At 44.7% G+C, this 19,140-nt stretch overlaps 1 protein-coding gene across 3 annotated transcripts in view; it reads left to right on the forward strand.

Moving 5' to 3' along the window:
• The window catches only part of cicb (capicua transcriptional repressor b), a 34,157-nt gene that overhangs the window by 11,472 nt on the left and 3,545 nt on the right, over positions 1-19,140 (forward strand). For all 3 annotated transcript variants that reach the window (XR_012959087.1, XM_076108819.1, XM_076108820.1), the window contains exons 3-16: positions 10,013-10,162; positions 10,318-10,492; positions 11,074-11,185; positions 11,269-11,451; positions 12,087-12,219; positions 12,337-12,515; positions 12,752-12,890; positions 13,194-13,291; positions 13,393-14,416; positions 14,518-14,651; positions 14,791-14,951; positions 16,758-16,939; positions 17,865-18,332; positions 18,439-18,740. Coding sequence is in view for 2 of the 3 variants with exons in the window: in XM_076108819.1 (XP_075964934.1) it covers positions 10,013-10,162; positions 10,318-10,492; positions 11,074-11,185; positions 11,269-11,451; positions 12,087-12,219; positions 12,337-12,515; positions 12,752-12,890; positions 13,194-13,291; positions 13,393-14,416; positions 14,518-14,651; positions 14,791-14,951; positions 16,758-16,939; positions 17,865-18,332; positions 18,439-18,740 (3,440 nt within the window). In the remaining variant the exon portion in view is untranslated. The remainder of the gene's footprint in view (positions 1-10,012; positions 10,163-10,317; positions 10,493-11,073; positions 11,186-11,268; positions 11,452-12,086; positions 12,220-12,336; positions 12,516-12,751; positions 12,891-13,193; positions 13,292-13,392; positions 14,417-14,517; positions 14,652-14,790; positions 14,952-16,757; positions 16,940-17,864; positions 18,333-18,438; positions 18,741-19,140) is intronic.

Below are 19,140 nucleotides of genomic sequence, written 5' to 3' on the forward strand. Positions count from 1 at the left end.
TCCCATATGGCTTCATAGTGCTCTGTCCACCAGCCTCACGTAACACTAAACTAAATGATCAGCCATGTAAGCCCATGCTAAATTATTTCTGTGTATTAGTGAAAGAGAGAGAGTGCAAAAAAAGGAAATGTATGCATGGGTATGAGTGTTTTGTGTATTTTTGGTATTGTGATTAGATCGTGCGTTGATTAGCTTTGTTGATACTGGAGAGCACCTCTTATATTCCACGTCATTATAGACAAAACCTGTGTGGCTGAGTGGCAATCATACCTACACTATACAGTCAAGACGATGCATAGATTTATATCAGTAACCAAAGAGGAAGTTCGATAAGAATCTGAACAATAATAAATTAATGGAGGAGTGAAGAAGTGTCGCCGTTCCCTGCGTCGGATCTACGCACGAAAATGAACATTTCACAACGAAAGCAAAAGAGTTGGTACGGAGCGAGTGGGCTACATGTATGTAGGCCAGTTTCCATCAACTTGTTTTTGATTTAGTGTTTTAGAGAGAGAGAATAAAGAGGATTAGAAAGAGAATGAGGAATGCCTCGGAGGACGACAGCACAGATTAATAAAGACGATGGAGGAAAAGAGGAGCATTTAACAACAGTTATCTTGCAGTTGTTAATAAAGACGATGGAGGAAAAGAGGAGCATTTAACAACAGTTATCTTGCAGTTGTTAATAAAGACGATGGAGGAAAAGAGGAGCATTTAACAACAGTTATCTTGCAGTTGTCAAACTCTTGAAAATGTCTGACCAACGTTTGCGTATGAGTGTGTGTGTGACTTCCTCATCCTAGCGACTATTATCTTCTTACTCACTGCAAACTATTTCCGCGTACTCTCTCTGTGTGTATGTTCATGTGTTTGTTTGATTATTAGTGACTCATGTCACAATATAGTGAAACAAGGTGTGGGCTGAGTTCTTGGCCTCTAATGCTGAGGTGGGTTGATTCTAAATGGAGTGTGTGTGTGTGTGTTTATGTGTAGGATATATGTTGTACGTTTCAGTGTATTGAGTGGGTGTGTGAAGAATTCGATTCTCAAGCTGCGGTGTGGGAAAACACTGTACTATAAAGAGTGTGTGAGCATTATTCACAGCTGAAAATAAGAGCCTACTTCTCCGTTTTTTATGGACATAAAGTATCAGTTTGTGCTATTCACTTCACCGGAGCCCTTTGCCCTCAGTGTGTATGTACTTATCACTGTGTGTGTGTGGACTTGTCCCGAGTGTGACAGAGAAGTGGACAGGAAAGGGAACGCTGCCGTTTTGAGCGTACGCTCCCTCCTCAGATCCTTTGCAGCTGAAAGGACGCTGAATGAATAGTGTCCTTTGTGTGTGTGTGTGTGTGTGTGTGTGTGTGCATGCACGCTTGCCTGTTTGCGTGTGCATTTATGTTGAAGATCGTTGAGCGAGGAGCACATGTGGGAGTTGGAAAGGGTGTGTGAGCTTTTGCATATGGTCGTAGGAGAGTGTGAAGCACGAGGGAAAGTAGGAAACACCGTGTGTGTGTGTGTGTGTGTGTGTGTGTGTGTGTGTGTGTGTGTGTGTGTGTGTGTGTGTGTGTGTGTGTGTGTGTGTGTGTGTGTGTGTGTGTGTGTGTGTGTGTGTGTGTGTGTGTGTGTGTGTGTGCGATCACACGTGTGTTGTGTTTGTGACGTGCCACTTTGTGTAGGTGTTGGTGTCGTCTCAACAGCTTGTGAAATATGAGCAAATGGTAAACACTACATTTTCTTTTAAAAAGGTTAATTTAGTGTTTTTCAAATTATCTTAATTATTAATATATTATTATACAAATCTTGCCAATTGTTATTCCCTGAAGTCATTAGGAATTGTTTAACAAAAACAAAAGTAATTACAGTAAAAACCCTCCGGAGGAATAGTGCTGACACTTCTTGATCTTGGATTATATTATCGTATTAAATACGTTTATATTTGTGTAATGGTAATACATAGCAGATCAGTGTCAATGTTATCATATTTATGTCAAAAAGTACCCACATTTGATGTTGGTCAGAATTATGTTCATGTGAGGGAGAAAGCAATGAAGCCCAGAGTGTTTTAAATGATCCTCCATGAGTTATCAATGATGGCACATTACACCTAGTCAGGGATAGCATACACCAGGCCTTTTAATGAAATAGAAGAATAAATCAAATAGGCAAACTAAATGTTCAGTACTATGTTCCTGTGGTCAGGCAGGAACTTTCATTTCATCAGGAGTGAATGAAATAAAAGGACAACATATTAAGCAAACCAATACAGTTCTAATAGTTTAACAATCTTATAAAAAGTGTTGATTTAATGTGTAAGAAGGAAAATAGACCACACTACTTAAGACGAAGGGGGCAGTTTAATAAATGTCAAACAATTCTTAGATAGTCAGTGAGTTCCTCCTCTCTTGTCTGTGTTACATACGTTGTAATCCTGCACACACACACACACATTTATATTCTGTGTTTTTGTAATTGACACTAAATTTAGGCATCAATCCCCCTCGGCTCAGTTGAGCTCCTTATCTAACACTGTCACACACTTTTAAGACAAAGCTGCGGACGTTGTCTCTCTGTGTGTGTGTCTGTGTGTGTGTGTGTGTGTGTGTGTGCGCTTTCCAAACTACAACGTGTTAATTAGTCAGTAAATCAAATGTAACTGTAACTTCCTGTAAAATCTAAACTGTTCAGGGATCAGCGGCAAGGTGAAGGATGAGCCCGGTTCTTTTTTTTTTTTTAATGGTGTCACGTACGTGTGTGTGTGTGTGTGTGTGAGAGACACAGAGTCACCGAGCGTCAATCATTGAGAACCGGATATGATGTGTGAGCGCCCAAATGTCTGTTGCCATGGCAACAAAGCAAACATCACACCGATGTAGGCGGTACAACATAACACAGAATATTCGCAATTAGAGAATAGCAGCCGTGTGTGTGTGTGTGTGTGTGTGTGTGTGTGTGTGTGTGTGTGTGTGTGTGTGTGTGTGTGTGTGTGTGTGTGTGTGTGTGTGTGTGTGTGTGTGTGTGTGTGTGTGTGTGTGTGTGTGTGTGTGTGTGTGTGTGTGTGTGTGTGTGTGTGTGTGTGTGTGTGTGTGTGTGTGTGTGTGTGTGTGTGTGAACCTCAACATGCTGACATGTGTGTACACACCAACATTTGGTTATTATTGGCTCCTCTTTAATCCGTCTTTGGGTGTTTTAGTCAACATGATGATAATCGGAGGGTTTCCTGTAAAGTGTTTCAGGTCGAATATATTTTATTATTTTGCCACTTCTACTCCTGTTTTTCCTATTTTTGAAAATTAACAACCCTTATTATAGGATTTTATTTAGAAAATATTTTGCTTTTGTAACATTGTTGAATGTCAACTTCCTTCAAAAGTGTGCACGGTGTCCTTTTTATAGAGAGCACCGAGATGACTCTGTTGCTGTAAAGGTCTCACATGAGTCTTTTTTTTTTTTTTTGTTCTCTTGTCTCCAAATTCGGGTTTCAACAGAAACACCGGATTTCTCAGTTTGACCACGTAGTGAAACCGCTCGGCCTCTCGGCCTCTCGCACACTGTGCTGCATGATTGTGTCTGTGAGCATAATTATCATCAGCGTCATTGTTTCTAAAGCAGAGCATCTTTTATTGGGCGCTTTCAGCATCTTCAATGAGTGTCGTATGAGATGCGTTTAAATATTAAATAACACTGAGTAAACAGGTCACACTCCCTTCAGTACAAATACACTTTTTTTTGTTATTTCACACTCAGATTCGTATTATTTTCTCTGCCCTCTTGCTTTCCTTTCCTTCTCATTTTTCAAAATTTTTATTTCTACAAATTTATGACACATTTGTTTTAACCCTTCACTCCATCGCATTGCAGTGTTTTTTTTCCGCTTCCCCTCCTCTCGACTTGGCTCTCTTCATCCTGGTCTACCCGGATACGGATACCCGGGAATAACATCCCCGCTCCCCCCCCCCCCCGCCCCTTGCTTTACGTAACTCTTAAAGCCCCGCATATCCTCCCTGGCCATGGCAACAACCACATCTGGATCACACAGCACATCCAGACTGGCACCAAAAGCACATGTGAAGCCCCTCAACACTTACCACAAAAAGTAATGTGCAACAATAATCCTGTTTTCCTATTGGGCGAAGCGTACTTTGGGGAGATTCTCAAAATGCACTGGTGCAGTGGGGCTCCTTAGTCGGACACTTTCACTACATGCATGTTGAAGTTGGACCAAAAATTCAGATTTGCATCTTCAGGATCTCAGTTGAAACCCACATTCACTGTTCTCAGGAGCTCACAGGTTTCCTGTGTTCCTCACATTCACAAGTTTGGAATGAGAGGAGTTTTTATTTAGCACAGGAATGTCTTTTCTCTCCTTCATCCCACTCTCCTCCTCCTCCTCTCCTTTCCTTGCATCTCTAGCTCCACAGTCTCTTTTTCACCGTTTTTTTTCTGCTGCTTGCCCGTCTATTGGCCATTTATCTGCAGGCCAGTACTGCCCCCAGATGGCCAAACACGAACATTACAAGTTCCTTCACAAAGTGGATGAAGGAATCTGGGTCTGCGAACACTGGTCACAAGTTTGCCTTTCGTGTATTTTTTTCCCCCAATGCTGATTATTCACCGTTGAGAAGAGAGAGTCAGTGACTCTTCAAGTGAAGCCACAGAGTGTGTGTGTGTGTTTCGTGGGTGACAACATCTATTCAGTTCCCAGTAATTTCCATTTTTCTTTTCAATACTCAGAGGTGCAGTCTTCCCTTTGCAACATTGAACGAAATAAAGAGTAGCTTTGTTGTTGTTTACTTTAACTGGAACTAGAAAACAAACCATGATCGCGTCCAGTGTCCAAAAGACATGTAAAAAATGAATGCTTGACTTTACTCTGACGCAATAGATGCTTATGGTCTAGTGGCAGACTGTGTTGACCACACGAGTGACACGGGGACCTGTATGCCCCAACAGAGCTGTTGCCATGGTAACTGCAAAAGGGACTGGTGAATCGAGTTATAATTGGACGGAGAGAGAGAGAGAGACGCAGAGCACAGGGGCGGAAGATGAATTAAAGGGACGAGAGAGAGATGAGATGGGATGGGAGGGTGAGCGAAGGTGATGCTCCGCCTCCAAAGTGTAGGTATAGGGAGGTGAGGTCACGTGGTGTTTGACAGATGTAATGGGGGGGGGGGGGGTAGAGAGAGAGAGAGAGAGAGACATGCATTCATATGCACATTAAAAGCATGATGGAGACAGCCAATGAAAGCCGCTGTACACCTACACAGATATTGCACTGCAGTAGGGAGAGAGATGGCTAAGCTCAGCTGAAGGGTAATTTCTCTCCTGTTTTGTTTCACACCTTCTCGCTCTCTCTCTTATCTCTTTTATATATATATGACTAAGAACTAGAATTCTGTGGTTTCCCACCATCATCTCATGTCTACCTCACCTCCTCTTTTGCAACTTTACATGCAACGGTTTTTCTTAAATCTTTTGTGCCCAAATGGCTGCTGAATGACGATCGAAATTACCTCTGAAGGGAGACAACGGTGACTTTTTACGCAAGTGTATTTGCAGCATTTAGTTGTGAGTCACTCTAGAACGTATCAGCGTATACAAACCAGGCCAAAAGGAAAGACTCTGCTCTGAATCATTGGTCAGACGAAGTTCATTATCGAGGGCTTGTATTGTTTACCCAGGGTTGTAACCACTGGCTGATGAGGGATTACTGTGGCTGCTCAAACTGTCCAACTCCCTCCGCTTTCTGCACTTTGTGTGGGCCGAGGTTGATTTGTTGAGAGCTCGGTGCGGTTGATAACCCTCTCTCTCTCTCTCTCTCTCTCTCTCTCTCTCTCTCTCTCTCTCTCTCTCTCTCTCTCTCTCCCCCCCCCCCCCCCCCCAAGTCTTAAAAGACGTACAGACAGTCACCCCATATTTTAACTTGACACAAGATGCTGACAATGGCCTTGCAGACTACAGCCGGAGGAGCTTAGGTACACTGCCAATGTACTAGATGTTTGAATACCGTTTTTCATTTAGGGAAATGAAACCCAGGACTGAGAGGGTTTACTTTTTTACTCCTGAGGACAGCTGCTGCCAGTGGCTCTCACTGCCTTATTGGTCAGTTACTGAGCTCCTGATGAGCCGACTGGCTTATTAAGCTCCTCCCAGTATTGTATTTGTCTTATGGATAGATGAGCTAAACTGAGCATGACTTCTTGACTCATACAGTATGACGGGAAACCAAAGTCTTAGCTGTGTTATACCTCAAATCTATATCTTAAAATGCTTTGCCTTTGTCTCCCTTTGCCTCCCCCATCTCTGGCCCCCCCATGCCCTTCCTCTCTTTAAGAGAAGTTCTGTTTTCACAAGTTGTTTTCTCTCCACCCACCCACCCAACCTCCTCCATGCCTCCCTCCCTCACTGCCTCTCCTGCTGAAAATGACTCTCAGTCTATTTTTACCCTCTGGTCCTCTCCACCCTTTTTCCCTCTCTTTCTGACCACCCCTACACTCCTGTTTTCAACTCTCTTCTCTCTCTTTTTCTCCCTCTCTTCCTGTCCCCGTGAGTGTTGCATCAGAACATTGAACATTCTGTCTGGAGGAGGCACATTTGCACGATGGAGGGATGGAAAAGGGGCTTTTTATAGTGGAAAGTTACATCACTTGCCTCTCAGCTGTTAGTTGCATTCCCAAACGCAAAGTAAGAGTTGCCAGATAAAGGACTTATAATACCTCTCATAAGTGAATATTGCTGATTTATAATACAGGCAGCATTTGTGTTTGCATGGAAACACTTAAAACACACAAATAGCACGCCGAATGACTGTGCATAATCATAATAGGTTTATTGTACGTGGATGTGCATTGTCATCTTGACCCAAGAGCCCTCCGCCTCCCGTGCAGACTGCATAAAAAGACCGAAAGGAGCGGAAAGTAAACAGTAGAAAGCTCACTAGCGCCTTCTTTCATCGGGTGGTCTTTATGGGTATTACAGCTTTTGCCGAGAAATTGTAAGAGGGGCGGGATCTTGTCCAACTTCTGTTAAGCCATTGGTTGGCCTACATCTGAATGTCGGCTTTTGGTTGGTGGTTTCACGCTTCAGTCAAGATTTACTACGACTCTTGCACCAATGACAGCGTGGGGGTGGGCTAACTGAAAAAAACATAAAAATACTTTTAGATTAATAACTTGAATGCCAGCTGGTGTTTCCACAAAAATATACTGGAACTATACGATGGTTTTTATTTTATTTTATTGTTATTGTATATTTGAGTTAAGTAAGTTAAGTCAGTTTATGTGGCAAGAAGAGCCGTTGGTCGTGAAATCGGGTATAATTTGCATATTACTGACATTCCAGTGCACACTCTGACCAATCAGGGTCCGCGGCGCGGCGATGACAGGGGACTGCTTTGGCCAATAGCTGAGTGGAATAGGCCGAGAGAGGCGGGACAAGGCTGGGCGAGGTTGACAGGACGAGAAGGGGAGGGGGCGACTACAGGGGGGGGCAAAGCAGCCTAGTTTACAACAAGAGGAAGAGGGAGGGAAAGAGGAAGAAAGGGCGAGAGAACGAGACACAAATAAGGGAGTAATCACGGTCTAGGAGCTGGTGAGATGCTAAACGAGGACTTTTCAGGACCACAACAACACTCGTAACATCAAGTATTAAGTGAACTGGACGGCGTGCGCGCTCCGATGTCGTCCTCACGAAGTGGCTAGCTAACCTGCTGCAGACGGAGACGGATACCAGCAGCGGCTTTAACCTGATATTTCTGTGTCGCTTCATGCGAAGCATCCCCCGTCCGGTGTAGGTCCAATACTGGGGCTTCGTTCGCTGCCTTGAAGATGACAACGAACCGCGATTTCTCCCCCTTTTCTCCTCGCCGATTGAAGCGAGGAGCCCGCACAGTGGTGGCTTTTATCCATCAGTTGCTAGCTAACGTCAAGTCCTAGGTAGGATAGGACTGCACAGGGACCAGCCAAGAGCTCGGAGTGGATATACAGTAGTGTTGATAGCTCTCTTGATAACCAGCTGATGGGTGATGGATGAATGCACCAGATTTACAGGCAACGACGCTTGCTAAATGCCGAGTAAACACGGATGAACTGAAGTTGGTCGCCATCCTTTTTATAGGCGATTTCGGATGTTGTGTAGGTGTTAACTGAGCTGTCAGGTTAAGACAGGTGCACAGTACAATTCTGCTAGCAGCGAATTGGAAAAAAACAAGTTAGTATTTGGTGAAATGCACTTGTCAAACAGTCGTTGCTGGATTATTTTGGGAAGCCAGTGCGCGTGAATACGCCTTTTGTAGTTGCGACATGAGAACAATTGCGTTTCTCTCGCCTCTGTTTGAACGGCGGGTGCACGACCAGGGGCGTTCCCGAGAGGTTGGTCCAATTTGGAGCGGCGCACACGAGGCTCTTGTTGTTTCAAGAGGTCGCTAAATTGGTTTATTACACGAATCAACAAGTATTAAAAGTATGTGTGTGACTAAATAGCTCGTACTTGGACATTAGGCAGTTTCTTTCGACGCTCTTCCAAGTTAGGCGGATCACCTTAGCTTTGATCGCCCCATTTCGCTTGTTGCAGTTTTGCTTTAGCCTGATCGATTCCAACCCCTCTTACAGTGAGCTGGTTCACTCGGGGGCTTATTGTACTTCCTAATAGCTGACAAGCCCACCTGTCTGCCGCTGTATCGTAGCGCAGAGCAGAGTTTTACATGGCCCAGAAAGACTGCGTAGTTTCCTGGCGGATGTTTTAATCCAGGCCGTGGATGGGCTAGAGGCCTTATTAACCCCTTCACGACCAAGCTGCTGGAGTAATGTAAACAAACAGGGAAGAGAGGGCATCGGGGGTAATTAGACCAAAGGGAGGAGGGACCTTACTTTCGATCACAATCGTCGTTTCAGCCGGTCGTCAACACAACGGTTGCATTTCTTACAAATTTAACTTGAGTTGCGTTTTGTATTGCAATCGTTTATAGTAGATTTTGTCCACTGATGTTTCCGTTATTAGATATGCGATCCGGAGAGATGGACTCCACTTGACAGATTTATTTCATTTGTACTCGCATTGGAACTAAAGGTTCCCTCTCCATGCCATATCTTGAAATCACTATGATTCAGTTATTATTGTGAATGATGACCGCAACCTGTGGGGATGAAACGGACACCATTGGGCACTTGTCATCTGTGAGCATCCCTGCAATATCAGCTCTAGATTTTTGGATTAAAGATGTTTCTTTAGCTGGATTTTTGTGTGTTTTGGACGAGAGATTTTAAAGGGACATATTATTCTTTTTGGGAGAAACATCAAGGATTTCATTCAACCATGTACTCATCAGAGAATCCTCAGTATCTCCGCCAAGGATTGAGCATGTTTGGTTAGTCCATGTCATTACCTTTCTGTTTTTATGAGAATACAATGTTCTTTTTGCCAGATCTGTTCCATATAACAGCAATGTTTCAATATTGTTTACTTGTTGTTTAATGCAACAAATGTGTTAATGAGGTACCGATCATATTTTAGAAAGCTTATAGGACGCAGCTTTTGTTACTTTAAAGTTTTTGGGAAAATCATCCTCATTAAAAGATCTTTTTCAATAATGGAAATAAAGATATGATTTATACAGTCACTTCCTTATTTGTGGGGGTTCAGAGTGTACCAGTTTCTGTTCTTCCATCCAGCCTGTTATTGAGAACAGAGAGTCCTGTAGATCTGTTGTTGTTGGAGTGATTTAACCAGTTAAGTGGCCGGAGGTGGGCTACTGTGGCAGGGCTGATATTCTCTGCAGTTCTCAAAGTGCTGATATTTCTGTATTCTGCCGGGTAATTAATTGCATTCACCTAGTCTGATGCCAAAACAACAGAAATTATTACAGTTTATGGTTTGACTTGGAAAAGCTTCTCCTGTGGGAGTGTTGCACTGAGGGCCTTGATTCCCCAAATAAGGAAATAGCATTTTGGTATTCTGAATGATAATAATCAGATGGTTGTTGTCTGTAATAAACAACGCTGTTTTTCCTCTGCAGTGTGGACCAACGTAGAGCCCCGGTCAGTTCCAGTCTTCCCCTGGCATTCATTGGTCCCTTTCCTGGCACCCACTCAATCAGATGCCTCTTCTCAGCCAGGAGAGGGCCAGCACCCAGTCAACCACCCCCAAGCAGCCAGTCTGAAGACAGGTATTCAATACATTTAATGTTTGACGAAATGGTTCCAGAAAATGTATCATCACCAGTTTCATGTCGTTTTCCTTAGATTTGAATACTGTTTTGATTACCAGGTATGGTTTACTTTGCCCTAAACACGTATGCGTCTCTTTGTTGTTCTTCCTCAGAGTGTCAGGGGGTGGCAGCGCTGTCACAGCAGCCTGCAGAGGCACCTCCCACTACAGAGAGAGCTCCTCCATGCCGGCCTCCCCCCTCTGCCGATGAGCTGCCTCCAGAGAAGGAGAAAGGAGATGCGGAGAGAGAGAGGCCTGACAGCGAGACGGAGAGTGATGTGGATGACCTGTACGTTTTAATTTTTTTTTATTTTTTTTTTTACTGGGATTTTATGTACTAACCTTTGAGCTTACATGAACACATAAAGATACACACTGTACATACAACCCTATCATAAAAAGGGGTTATTTATTTGTCCAAGTCAGCCCTCATACTCATTTTCAGTGTGGTTCTGTGTACCCACACATACAGTATGGGAGTGTGATATTTTCTGTATCCTCACGCTAATTTGGGCAGAAGAGCTCACTGCCAGAACAAAGCAGATGGGAACAAAAGCATTCCATCTCTGGGCTCTATCACTATATGAAAGGCAGTGGCCAGGCTGTCAGCCATTGAAATGGATGCGCTATCTGCTAAATCTGCTGATGTATCTCATGAGAGATGAACTACTTGTGCTCTGTGTCTATATCTGATAGAGTTGCAGTTCTAAGATAAATAATACTGGTTACAAAGTAGAAAATGTCCCAGTTTTAAATATTAAAGAGGGAAGGAGTAAGTAGTGCTTAGGCGTAAGCCTGCATGTGCATATTGTCCTCAAGGCAAATATCTAATAAAGATAACAAACGGAGGGCTGTTTTGTCTCCTTTCAGCTTCCTCCCAAGTGTCGTACCAGAGCAGCCCCTCTCTACATCGCCAGTAAAGAGACGCACTCAGTCCCTCAGTGCGCTGCCCAAAGACGGAGATAAGAGCAGCCCTGGAAAGGTAGTCTTTTCACCGCTCCCATCATCATCAAAGTCATAATTCTAAATGCTCCATTTACTAATCTTTGTCACTTAATCTTTCAGAGGGAGAAGGACCACATCCGGCGTCCAATGAATGCATTCATGATTTTCAGTAAGCGCCATCGAGCATTGGTGCACCAGCGGCACCCGAACCAGGACAACAGGACAGTCAGCAAGATCCTTGGGGAGTGGTGGTACGCTCTCGGACCAAAGGAGAAACAAAAGTACCACGATTTGGCCTTCCAGGTACGCACCGATGCATTTGCAGACCCAAAAAACCCACAAAAATTGAAGAGGTTTGACGTACAGCTTAATGATTCTTGATACATGACGATGAACTATCGTCAGGGTTCACATGGGCATTAAAAACCTGGCTGTATGAGCCAAAACAGACACGCTAAATTCCTTATTATTATAATAAAGTTTTCTGTTAGAGTGTGTTTGGTATTTGTGCCCCATGTGGCCAACTGTGGCATTAAGTTGTTGATAAATTGACACCAATTGATGAGTCATCGTCTTTTAGTACCAGCTGTGTATAGGGCATGCCATACAGAGTCTTTTGTAGGACACCAGTCAACTTTAATCAAATAAAACATCTAAAAACAACATTTTACAACAACAAAATTGTGGCTAATGTAAATGCTTAGTGGCTAGTAACTTTAGATAACCACGAGTCACAGTGTCTGGTGAGCAAACAAGTTAATGTCAAGCCTACAAGTCCTTTAATAAAGACACAAGACAGCTTTTTCAGGTATTCCCCGTTACAGCCATAGTCATTTATTTTAGTTAAGATATACTGCTGGTAAATGTTGACACAGATAATGTATGCTATATATTTTTCCTACTTCATCCCTCCCTCCTGTCTCTAATCCTGTTCCCAGGTAAAAGAGGCCCACTTTAAGGCTCACCCAGACTGGAAGTGGTGTAACAAAGACAGGAAGAAGTCCAGCTCAGAGGGCCGTGGGGTGCCAGGGGGCAAAGACATCAGAGAGAGGAGCATGTCCGAGTCCACAGGTTGGTTTCACTCAGACATCACAATATACAACATGTATGTTTTTGTAACATCTCATTTACAACGTTGATGTCCTTTCAAGTCCTCTAACGGACCTCTTTCCCCCCCCCCCCTGATAGAGCCCCATTCTGTGGAGCTCAAGGGGGTCGGTCCAGGTCTGGTGGGCGTGTCTGAGAGGAACACAGGAGAAGGTCATGTGGGCCAGCTGACCCGTCCCAGAGCCTTCTCTCAAAGTGCCATGCACAGCCTGGAGCAGAGTGACAGGGGGAATCCACAGGCCCTGACAGAACTGGCACAGGTAAAAACATTCATTATCATTTTTCGTTTTTTGTAACAATGGAATACAAGGCATTTTTCTATGATAAAACGTCATCTTTCATACTTAACATTAACATTTAGTGAGAAGACATTTTGACACTCCAGGCATGTACAAGTTATAAAACACACATCAATGAGAAATCACTTGTTTCAAAGGCGTCTCTGCTACAGGATCTCTTACTCTTTTTATTTTTTATTTTTTATTTTTTTTTAAAGATGTGTGGGGATGGTGGCAGTCAGTTCCCCAGTCATGCCCCGCCCCTGTCCCGGTCCCAGAGGGGGGTCAGCGAGGACATGACCAGTGACGAGGAGCGCATGGTCATCTGTGAGGAGGAGGGAGACGATGATGTCATTGGTGAGAAATCAGACCTTCGCTGCCCATGAAGCCGAATGTTAGATTAGATTAGTTAACAATTGATGGCACCACTGCTTCCTGCGACTCTGACCCACTTTGTACATTTCCAGCAACTGCATGTTGAAATCTTACTAGCTCCTAATGTGGCTAAATTGAGTCCAGTTTTTGACCACTTCCATGTTTTGATTATAAAGATCCGGTGGCTTTAAGAGCTGATTCAGACTCTAAGTACATCTGACTTGATCGGATTATGAATTGCAAGGATTGTCAAGTGTAGCTGTAGTGTGTTTCTCTTCTCCACAGAGGACCCTTATCCGAGCAGCTCCATAGACCTCAAGTGTAAGGAGCGGGTGACTGACAGCGATAGTGAGAACGGTTCTGGAGACGAAAGTGATCGGAAGGTAACCGGTTTGAACAATCATTTTTTTACTCCTGTTCTAGTATTTAATTGTGTTGTTTTCTCTAAATAATTGTATCTGTTTGTCTCTTTCTTTCTTTTCAGAGAGTTTTTGCTCCAGTCATTTGCTCCTCTGCCTTATCGTCTTCCTCACACCATACCCCTCATGTCAGGAGTGTCTCACTGTCCTCTTACCCCAGCAGCAAGCGTTATGATGAGGGGAGATCAGGAGGGGGAGGGTTTTCAGATCACAGGAGGAAGGAAAGAGGAGAGGGAGAGAGTAAGGACACATTTGGGGGAGAGGGAGGAGGAGGAGGAGGAGGAGGAGGCGGCGGCGGCGGCGGCGGAGTGCAAGCCACATCTCTCTCCCTCTCTTCTGGCCATTCGGTCATCTCCACTACCTCATCAGCAGGTTCCCTGGGGGTGAACCCCCTCATGGGGATTGGCGCTGTCAGGGTGGCGTCTACGGTGGTGACCAATGTAATGCGCCCTGTCATCAGCACGCCCCTCCCAATCGCCAGCAGAACCAGAGATGGAGGCACATCCAGCCCGCATCCGCCAGAGAGGAAGTCCCTGACTCCCCATCAGCAGCCACACCTTCTGATTGGTTCAGGAGGAGGGGTTCCAGCCACAGGGGGTGGGTACTACTCCTCATCACTTAATCCTTTAGCTGGAGGCATTGGCCCTGGTGGTGTAGTGACTAATTTGGTGTTAGGAGGGGCTCTGTCTGCTCAACCCGCTGTACAGCTCATCACACCCTCCCACCACCACCACCACCATCCCTCCCAGCAGCAGGCCTTTTCCTCCTCCGCTGTTTCAGTACCGCACAACCAAACCAACGGGCCTCTGCCTCTGTCCCTGCTTCAGCCCCAGTTCCTTCCCGCCTCCTCCCTAGCGTCCCCTGGGGGTAAGGGTATCACACAGGTTCAGTACATCCTGCCCACCCTACCTGCCAACGCCAACCCAAAGAGTCCACCTCAGCAGCTCAGCCAGCCAACCAGTATCTTCAACCTGCCCACAGCTCCACCCACACACATGTCCCTGGCCAATGGAAGGCAGCAGATGACAAGTTCACTGACGGGGTATTCGTCCAGCTCAGCAGTGGGAGTGGTTAGCCCTGGAACGAGAGGTGAGAGTCTTAGAACTGCAATCATCACAGTAAGTAAGTATAGTCATGTTGTGACTTATAATAAAATGCCCACTCTCCCTCTTTGTCCTTCTTTGCCTCAGTGCACACACAGTCTCCAGTGCTCCAGGGCAAAATGTTTGTTCCGATGGCAACACTACGGACAGCACCAGCCCAGCAGGTTCCCATTGTTGCTCCGCCTCTTCCGGTTCAGAACGGTGCTCAGATGGGAAGCAAGGTCAGTGAGCTCTTCAGTGGAGACACTGACATGAGAACTTTAATAACGCTAAGTGAAAACAGATGATTAGCTCACCACTATCACTGCCAGTTTGTATTTGTCGTATACCTTTCTTTATGGGTTCCTCTTCCCATGCCAGATCATCCAAATAGCTCCCATGCCTGTGGTCCAGTCCCAGCTGTCCCACGGTGGAGCGGTCCACCCTGGCAGCCCCTTCCCTGTAACGGTGGGCACAGCTGCTGTGGTGGCTCCAGGATCGGCCCCCTCCCAGGCTGTACTCCTGCCTCCAGCTCCCACCAGGTAGACGATGACCAACAAAACACAGTGAAAGAATGAATATGGATCCTATCCCTCTTGAACCTTCACCGCCCTTTTGTGCTTTTGCTCTCCACTGCTGACTTGATAACTGGTGAACAGCAATACTATGTCAACTAACTAATAGTCTGTGCTAAACGCTAAACGTCACCACTTTGGTGCACCAGAATAAACTCAGCAAAGAGTGCAAATTAGTTTTCAGCCCCAACAGTTATTCTAAATTGACTGTGAAAAGCTTTTCTGACATTGCCTGCCTCGCAATTTATTTATTTGGATGAGGTGAAACCCTCCCACCTTTCACTGTACATAGGCTCTTTCAGAAATGCACTTCACCTTGTAAGTAAACATTTCAGCATGTTGCTCCTATGTTTGCAGTATTTTGTGTTCTTCAAAACACAATGTTGTGATCTAATCAAGCGTCTCATGCCGCCCTCTTAAGATAGCTGTGTAATACATTTTAATTAGCATTTCATGTGCGCACGGAAATCAAATCTGTCTAATAAACCCTTTTACCAACAAAATACTCTACACGAGCCAGATTTTAGGGAGATGAATAAACCCAACAAGGTTACAGATCAGATGTCTGAAAGGGGATGTAAACACATGATGTGCCAGTAAAGCTTGACTCAGCTCTGTCATGAACATATGCCCGCCTCACTCATCCTACCCTGTGGATCTCAGGAGAGGTTTTATATCAGCCAAATATTTGTTTCTGTGTGATATCAATCCAACGGATGATCTCCATCAAAGTATTCACAGAGTGCTTCAGAAAATAATTGGATCAGGTGTGCTGCTCGCATGTCCTGTCTACATGCTCCAGAATAGATATTTAGAAAAAGGAGTTTCAACACAAGAGCAAACATGAGAAAGATGGACCAGCTCTGATCCCCATTATTGCTTTGGTGCTGTGCTGTGCTGGCTATTGAAGCATATTTCAGAATATACTACTCCAGCAGTCATTAGACCACTAATGGGCATTGCAGTAAACATCACTTAACCAAATCTAATTCTGCTGCACCCATCTTGGAATTGGAAATTGAGGGAACATGCTCAGAAATTGTGTATATAAAAATAGAAAACAATCAAAAAGAATATTTACAATTTTCACTCATTGGACAGATGATGAAGGTGCTTTCAACCGTTTCAGACACAATGAAGTATCTTTCCAAATAGGCCACTTCATGTCTACCACGGTTTCAAAGAAGGTAGTTATATTTAGCTGACTACAGTTTAAAAGGTGTTAAAAATAAATACGTAGTTTATGGATTGAAGTCACTCCAGTTACGTTCTGGTTGTTGATAAATGATGCCATGTATAAGGAAGTTCATATCTCTTAAAGCACAGCGAGCAAAACAATATACGAGAAACAAAAACTGCAGCAGGGGTGCAGCTGCAGCAGTGCAGCTCTATTCTGGGTGTGTTAGTCATGCTGCTGGTGGCACAAGTTGCCTCTGCCTGCCACCCCCACACTACCTCTCAGCTCCACACACACACTTATAGCACTAGTCATCCAGTGCTGCTCGATGTGATGTACACTCACCCACTGACCCTCACTGCACCACTTCTCTTATGTCTTCCTCTTTCTTTCTAATCATGTGTCTGTTCCCTTTGTTCCTGTTCTGGCTCATTATTGTACAATAACTTCTTATAATAAACACTTTCTGTCACCTTTATTCACATTTTGTCGTGACAAAAAAAAACGCCATCTTCACTCTCCCTCTCTTCATATTTAATTCCTCATATTTCTTTCCTCTTATCACCTCTTCCCTTTTACGGTACCTCCTCGTCCAGGATCACTTATGTCCAGTCCACTCCAGGGGTCTCCTCCACTCTGCCTCTGGTCTCCACCACAACAGGCTCTTCCACCAGCCTGTCGGTGCCCGGATCTGCATACGGGCAATCGCCCCTGGCCACACTCGGATTCACAGCTATCGCACCGCCGGGTCAGACGCTGGTTCAGCCACTGATTGCAGGTCAGTGCTGTGGAGAGCTCATTGGTTCTGTTCTTTATGCAATTGTATATTAGCCATTTCATTGGAGTGAGACCATTTGTATAAAATGACCTATTTCCTAACAGTTTGCATAACAGAAGTGCTCACCTGAGAGCAAATGTCTACAGTCTATGGTGTTCCTCAAGGTCTTGGTGTATTAATTTGGTATTTTGTAAGGATTCTTACAACCCAATATCAACCCAAACATTAGAGTTATGAGACATAGGTAAGTATGGGAATGGTCATCACATACTTCCATCATAATGTTCTAAACCCTTCTACAGTTTCACAATTTATTTTGATTTTTTTAAATTCATGAATTATTGATTAATATTTATTTCTGATTAGAACAGCTTGACTCACACTACTGAGCTACTTCTCAAATTAATCTTCAGGTTCCTAACTTTCAGATGATGATGATCTTCTTTCTGCTGACCGGCCTAAAGATCCTCTGTCAATGTGTGTCTCTAAGCTGCTTTAACGCCGTTAGCTCAAACATGCTGGGGAAATAAAGTCTGCCCTCCGTTACAACAGTTTTATACCAAAAAATGTATTCTTTCATGAAATAAAATGTATTAACTGCACCTGATTTAACATTAACATCTGCCGTCTGATGAACAATGCTAAACCAGCTGGCTTACACTTTAACTTGTTTGTCGATCCACATGTGTCTCTTGATTAGATTCACATCTACCAATCGCAGTAGGTCTAGTTAAATACCTCCCCATGCTAAAACATTCACAGGTTATAATCTGGACAGTTGACAAGAGAGATTGAATCACTAATTTGTGATAATAATCAGGAATAAAGCAGCCAAATGGACATTTAATGATGTGAACATGTTATACAATGTGTTGTATGTAACAAAAATAACATTTGTCTTCCTGGTCCTGTTCCCTTCATTCAGGGCAGCCACCTCTCCTGGCCACGGCTCAGTCTCCACAGCCCCCCCCCTCGGCCCCCGGCTCAGGCTCCGGGGGCCAGATAGTCGCCGCCATCTACCCTCCTTCTCCGAACGTCACCATGGCAACAGGGATGGTCTCCATGACAGCAGTACCCCCCAGCGTGGTGTACTCCATCTCCAGCCCTTCCACCGTGTCCCCCCACATCCTGTCCAAACACACAGTCACCCCCAGCACCATCACACACCCGCATCCGCAGCCCCATCCGGACAGACAGGCAGACAGGCACCTGCCGCCGGACAGACCTGCAGATCGACAGGCAGACAGACCGGCTGAGAGGCAGACGGAGCTGCTGACTCATTCGGACAGACATCTGGAGAGGCAGACCTCCGGCAGTTGCAGCTCAGTGGCACCTCCAAGTGGCTCAGCTGTGTCCACGAGGCCCTGCAGTCCTCTTCCAATCCAGACACCTGGTACGGCGGCATGTCTCATTTGGATTCACGTGGTTCTAATTTTAAGGGAATTATTTTGTTGATGTTCTATTTTAAACTTGTCTTCCTCTTTACCGTTTTTTTACAGGCAGTGTACCAGGTACACCGAAACTAACCCAGCTTCCAGTCAGGACCCCTCAGAAGGTGAAGGCAACGCTGGCGAACATTCCCGTAGGCAGCTATGAAGGAGGAGGCCGAGGAAAAGAGAGAGAAAGGGAGAGAGAGAGGGAGAAAGAGAGAGTAGCTGCAGCCACCAGTCGCTTCTCCTTTGATGCTGAGCTGGCGGGGCATCCTGCTGAGGAGCCGCCGTCCTGTGACCGACCCCTGGAGGGCTCCAGTGCAGCGGACTCCTTTGACACACAACACAGAGAAAGCACAACCACCAAAGAGGTGAGAAGAACCCCACACACAACCTCTAACATAATGAAATTATACCAGATATTTAAAAAAAATACCAGATATTCGAATATCAAAATTAATATTACATTTTGGGGGGGAAAAGCAGCGCTGTCACTAATTCAAAATGAAGTTTGGTCAAGCGTAACATCTAATAATTCTACTACAGCCGTAACGGTGGCAGAGAACTCGACCACAGAGAGCGCTACCTTACGTCATGTAAAGACATCACGTACCTATCAGCTGTGCGCTTGAGATCAGACTGGAGATGTAGCCGCTTCTGACATTTGCACTACAGAAAACATGTTTTATATTATAATCAATGGAAATCAAATGCAATGCAGTATAACCCACAGCAATTAGGAAACGTTCAGGCGATCTCCTTCAAGCCAGC

Source organism: Anarhichas minor, unplaced genomic scaffold (genome assembly GCF_050575085.1).
Source record: "Anarhichas minor isolate MPS153535 unplaced genomic scaffold, ASM5057508v1 ptg000041l, whole genome shotgun sequence".
Classification (NCBI taxonomy): Eukaryota; Metazoa; Chordata; class Actinopteri; order Perciformes; family Anarhichadidae; genus Anarhichas; species Anarhichas minor.